The 6,438-nt window shown below is 38.1% G+C and overlaps 1 protein-coding gene across 1 annotated transcript; it reads left to right on the top strand.

Moving 5' to 3' along the window:
* The first annotated feature begins 2,999 nt into the window (after positions 1-2,999).
* LOC113711220 (zinc finger CCCH domain-containing protein 66) lies at positions 3,000-6,013 on the top strand. Its single transcript, XM_027234400.2, has 2 exons — positions 3,000-3,140; positions 3,594-6,013. The coding sequence occupies exon 2, from the start codon at positions 3,619-3,621 to the stop codon at positions 5,716-5,718; it is 2,100 nt and encodes a 699-aa protein (XP_027090201.1). The 5' UTR covers positions 3,000-3,140; positions 3,594-3,618; the 3' UTR covers positions 5,719-6,013.
* Positions 6,014-6,438: the final 425 nt, after the last annotated feature.

A 6,438-nucleotide genomic window follows, 5' to 3' on the forward strand; every position in this document is an offset into this window, starting at 1 on the left:
CTCAGAAGCTTTCGGTTTGGATGCCTGATTTTTTCTAAAAAAATTGTTCCTCGGAGACCACACCAGATGTTCCTCATTCCTCAAATACTTTTCAATCTTACGTATACTTTAAACTGGAAAAAAAAAAAGCAAAAAAAAAAAAAAATTCCCTATGGTGAACTCTTCAACACTTGAAGACACAGATGAATTCTCAACTCCCTTTATTTTACTGCCAAACTTCAAGGAATTCTCGAATCCCTTTATTATGCTGCTAAACGTCAGGCTAACAGCACACAATCAAAAGAGTATGCACAGATAATCGTGAGGTTTATGATTGTGGTTCTGTTTCCCAAGCAATTTTCTGGGGGAGAGGTGATTTAGGGGAAAAAGGAACTAAAGACGGTCCAGAGTAAAAGATTTTTAAGGCCTTGTTTGGCAGAAAAGGTTTTTTGTCAAGTTTGTTTGCTACAAGTTTTTTAAAAACTTTAGCTACAGTAAACTCAAAAAACTTCTCAAAAATTTTTAACTATACACTTCAAAATATTCAAAAATTTACACACTTCAAAAATTTTTAAAAAACTTCTACAATAAATTACAATAAAATTTTAGACAAACACCCAAAAAACTCAATTGTCAAACAGGCCAATATTATAGAGAGTCAACGATGATAATAAAAGTAATAAAATCAGTCAACTATTTAAATCCGGAACAAAAGATAGGAACAGTAATTGCCCTATTAGAAGTAATCAAATTATGTTTCAACACCTCCAACTTACCAAAAAGAAAAAATAAAAATAAAGGTTTTTGAAGGCCCAGTCAGCTTATTGTTGATAATTGACAAGCAAGTGATCCAAGTCTAATTGGGCCAGCCCAGTCTTCTTAGAATGTTGCCATTGACCAGGCTTCTTTGTTTCTTGGAGTTTCTTCCATTGTTGCTTTTTTTTTTTAAATTTTATTTTGTCAATTATCAAACCATCTATTCCTACTCCTACTTTAATATATTTTAAGGGAGTGACCCAAATAAATCAAAAAAAATCGACAGAAACTAAACCACTATCGAATCATATGAGAATTGAACCGCTATCGCACCCATATGGACCATACAGTTGCCTCCATAATTTTGAAAATTTGCCATTCTAAAAGAGGGAAGGATTAGAAGGGATTAAATATTCATAAGATCCCGTGATTTAATTAGTTCTAGACAGGTCAGATTGTCAACTAAAGTATTTCTTGTGACTGATACAATTATTTTGACGTAACTTATATATTTAAAGTTATACAAAATATCCTCTTAATTTTTTTTTAAAGAAAAAGGAACGCGAAGATACCCGGAAAACAATTTACTAGAAAAAAGAAATACCAAAAAAAAAAAAATCAGAGCGAACGAGACTTTCTAGGCGAGTGTAATCGCCGGATGTCATGTACTAAACTGGAGACAAGTCATACAATACAACTTGTCGATGGCTTCAACGCTGTCGAATTGAGCATTACTATTTTTGAAAAGCGGATGACTTGTTCTTAAAGTAACTGAGCGCGGTGACTTCATCGAAGACAGACAAATAAATGCTCTCCACGTCCGAGATGTGTACCGTAAGCCCAGCGAGATCACCTGCAAGCCTAGAGGGATTGAGCTAAAATTCTAACAGGTACGTCCACGTCATTGAATGCAAGTCGAGTACGAACACACAAAGCATGACTCCAAAAGGGATCTCAATCCGGCCGGTTTTTTTATTTTATTTTATTAAGAGTGCTAATTACACATGGCACTCAAGCACCACAAAGACGGGCAGTCCCCGTAATGACCCGCGGAACTATAAATGTGAGGGAGAAAATTGCAACTGTAGTCCTTAAGTTTTGGACTAGTTTGAGATCATCGCTTAAAATTATCACATATTTAGTTCCATATCCATTGTACTTAAAAAAAAAAAAAACAATTGTACTATTTACAATCACACTGTTTTTAAAAATAGTACTTGTTTGGATAGTGTATTATTTAAAATATTATTTGAAATAATTACTGTAGCACTTTTTGTGATATGATGTATGTGAGATAAAAAGGTGATTGGAAATATAAAAAGATAGGTTGGAAAATGTGTTTGTAATGCAAGCGAAATATTATTTGGAATAATTTTAGTATCCAAACACTCCCAGTATCACAATTTTAGTATCACAATGGTTCATCGATAACAATTTTTTCCACCTCCCATCCCTTCCTATACATTTTTCACCCTTATCTATTAAATATAATATTTGAATATTAAACCTGTGGAAATGAACCTCTAAGAGTATTTTTGTAAACACTGAACCAATCTCAATGATTATATCCATTGTACTTGTTTCAATTAATTTTTTAACTAATTTTTATTCACTTATAAACATTTGATTCTTTATAAAGTGAGTCAAATATTTATTATTTCAATGTTCTCAACTAATAAACTTTAAAAAGATAAGAGACTAATAATCAATATTGAAAGTTTAAGGTCATCTTAATACATGATATTTAGGACCAATCCAACTAAAAATAATTTAAAACAAAGAAGAAAATTTTTAAAAAAATTTCTTGAATAGTAGATTCGTTGGAGTCATTAAAAAGAAAATCTCACTTTTGTCTATAAAGTCGCAAATACAAATAGCAACGTGCAGAAGTAAGAATGTTATAAGGAAAACTTAAGAGACTAATTAAGAGAGGATTTAAAACGTAAGGGCCCCAAAGTGAAAATATGTGTTCAAATTTGCATTTGATCGCATTTGAATGTGCATTTCATTTCAGGAAAATCGGGGGTGGTGTTAACTGGATTTAGGTTGATTGGAAACGAAATGGAAGGTTAATAGTACCGGTACTACATTGGTAGGCTCGTCTTTTTGACTCCGAAACAAAAAGACGAAAGGGAAGACATACGAAAAACAATGGAAAGAAAAGTCTTTTCTCTCTCCTTCTCTCTCTCTCAAATATTTTCTATTCCTTATTTATTTTATTAATTATTTTAGGCCATTCCTTCTCTCTCTAGCTTTCCCTCTCAATGCTGTGTAGTTAATAAAGAGGGGCTGCTGGCCTGCTTGCGTTAATAGCAAAGATCAAGTTGTAGTGGTTTTTCTTCTCATTTTCTCTTCTAAGGGAAAACTGGGTTTTCAGAAATTTTCTTCTCTCTGCAAAGTTTGAGGTATCTTCTCTTGCTCTGCTCTTTTCTATGTGTACTTTCTAGTTTGTATCATAGCTTACAGTTTACACGCATGAAAATTTTCACTTGATTTGTTTTGGTTTCCTCTTTCTGGGATTTTGGTTGTAAAGTGATAGTTATATCTTTTTTTGCATTTCGTTGATGTTGTGTAGGCCAATTTTGCACATTAATTTTTGCTTATGTTCTATAAAGCTAGGCTTCTGGGGTATAAAGATTGCAGCTTTGTTACTTAGAAATGCTATAATCGCCCCTTTGAAGTGATTTGGATGCATGATTTTTTTTCTCGGTTTAATTTGATCTTTTAATGATCTAATTGGGGATAATTTACTATATTGAAGGAAAAGTTTATACCTTTTTTTTTCTGTGTTTTGATTGCTTTTGTGCTGAAAAATTTGAAGTTTGTGTGGCTAATTTTGCTCTCTGACTATTTTGTAGAGAGAGGACAGAGTTGAATATAAACATGTGCAACGGTTCCAAGAGGAAAGATTGTGCTGTTGATTTGGCCATGGGGGATTTTGCCTCTAGTTCTTCAGAGTTGCTCGAGTTCTCAGCATCTGATGATCTTTCTGCCTTTATGGTTGCTGTGGAAAGGGAGGGACATGGTATTGATGAGTTGGCTGTGTGGTATGGTCGAAGAATTGGTTCAAAGGAGATGGGGCTCGAGGAGAGGACACCTCTCATGATGGCTTCTATGTTTGGCAGCAAAAGGGTTGTCAATTACATCCTGGAAAAAGGTGGGATTGATGTCAACAAAACTTGTGGTTCTGATGGTGCTACTGCCCTCCATTGCGCTGCTGCGGGTGGTTCTGCTGCTTCACTTGAGATTGTCAGGCTTTTGATTGATGCTTCTGCTGATGTAAATTCTGTTGATGCTAATGGAAAGCGGCCTGTCGACTTGATTGCTCCATTTCAGAATTCTTCCTTTAATTTGAGGAGTAAGGCTCTGGAGGTGATATTGAATGGCGGAAATTATACCGAAGGAGCCTCAGAATCAGATGATCGACCCACTGAACGAGAAGATGGGCGGGTGTCCCCACCTTTGCCCTCTAAAGATGGAATGGAGAAGAAAGAGTATCCTGTTGATCCCTCTCTTCCTGACATAAAGAATGGTATATACGGGACGGATGAGTTTAGGATGTATACATTTAAGATCAAGCCTTGCTCGAGGGCCTACTCGCACGACTGGACTGAATGTCCCTTTGTTCACCCTGGTGAAAATGCTAGGCGGCGTGATCCAAGAAAGTATCATTACAGCTGTGTTCCTTGCCCTGATTTTCGCAAGGGTACATGCCAGAGGGGAGACGCATGTGAATATGCACATGGAATATTTGAGTGCTGGCTTCACCCTGCCCAATATCGTACTCGTCTGTGCAAGGACGAGACTAATTGTACAAGAAGGGTATGTTTCTTTGCCCACAAACCTGAAGAGTTACGACCCCTGTATGCTTCCACTGGTTCAGCAGTGCCTTCCCCTAGATCATTCTCTTCCAGCGCTTCGACGTTTGATATTGCATCAATCAGCCCACTCGCCCTTGGTTCTCCTTCTATCATGATGCCTCCAACCTCAACACCGCCGATGACTCCTTCTGGAGCCTCTTCCCCTATTGGTGGATCTATGTGGCCAAACCAGCCCACCCTTGCACCTCCAACCCTGCAGTTGCCTGGCAGCAGGTTGAAAGCTGCCATAAATGCTAGAGATATTGATTTAGATGCTGAACTACTTGGTCTAGATGGTAATCGTCAGTGGCGCCAGCAGTTGTTGGATGACTTGTCTAGCCTTTCTTCGCCATCTAGCTGGAACCATGGATTAGGCACACCTGGAGCGTTTGCTGCTTCCTCTGTCGAGCAAAATAGTGATGGGATTAGGCATGGTGGCTTGAAACCCACTAATCTTGATGATGTTTTTGGAAGTCTTGATTCCACAATTTTGTCTCAGTTGCAGGGGCTATCCACAGATGCTGGTTTAAATCAGCTGCTTTCTCCAACGGCTCATCAGATGCGGCAAAATATGAATCAGCAGCTTCGATCAAGCTACCCTTCTAACCTCGCGTCATCCTCAATTAGGACATCATCTGCATTTGGAATGGATCCATCTGGGTCAACGGCTACAGTTCTGAATCCGCGGTCTGCTGCGTTTGCAAAGCGGAGCCAGAGTTTCATTGATCGTAGTGCAGTAAACCGTCACTCTGGGATTTCTTCACCCATTTCTTCTGCATCCATGATGCTGTCACCCTTTTCAGACTGGAGCTCCCCTGATGGAAAATTGGACTGGGGTATCCAGAAAGAAGAGATTAACAAGTTAAGGAAATCTGCTTCTTTTGGGTTCAGGAATAGTGGTGGCAATTTTGTGTCAACTGCAGCCTCAAGGTCAACAGCTGCTAATAAGCCGGACGCGTCTTGGGTTGAGTCTTCGGTGAAGGATGGCCCTTCTGTAACGCCTGGGCAAGCTGAATTCCACGGCAAGGATCATCAGCAATACCTTTTAAACAGTGGAGGGTCTGAGATGCATCCATCTTGGGTAGATCAATTATACATGGAGCAGGAGCACATTTTGGCTTAAAACTAGTCTTGACAACCATATTCTTTGTCAGTTCGACCGTAAACAAATTCTATTGTCATTTTTTGATTGACATTTTTGTTCACCATATATAGGTGAATGGATTCAGAGGAAAGAAATTGAGGAAAGATAAAAGGGCAGAGAGAAGCATTCTGCCTTTTCCATAGATTTTTGTCCATTCGTTTGTTATCGTTTAGATTTCCTTCGAATACTTAAATTTTATGTCATATCGTTCTCAATCTTGTACTACCTTAAAGCAAATTGAAGGGGACAAGTCCCCCCACTTTTTATGCGTTTATGTTCTTTCGCAACTATCCCAATTCACCAGAAGTTGTTGCAAGAAACTTGTCAGAATGTTATGGAACGTCACTGGTATGTTCCATTTCGTTGCTGTAGGACCTGCTCCTTCAGTTACTTCAGACCAGGAAGATCCTCTGCCTGTCCATTTTAGTTGTTTCTAATGCCCTCGTGATGAAGTCATAATTGTTTTACCTGTCGAATATATAATGGCGACGATGATCCAGCCCTTCTCTGAAATACATATTCCCACTCAATTTGTCCGAAATTTCCTTGGCTGATCCAATGAAGATAAAATGACTACAGCTGCCATCATGAATTTTGGACACATGATACACATTCATGGATCCTTGTGACGATTCAAGGCATCTCATGTGTGTGGCTGTTTCATTCCACTTCCTCTCTCTCTTTACCTTTTGAAAATGG

This window comes from Coffea arabica, chromosome 1e (genome assembly GCF_036785885.1).
Source record: "Coffea arabica cultivar ET-39 chromosome 1e, Coffea Arabica ET-39 HiFi, whole genome shotgun sequence".
Lineage (NCBI taxonomy): Eukaryota > Viridiplantae > Streptophyta > Magnoliopsida > Gentianales > Rubiaceae > Coffea > Coffea arabica.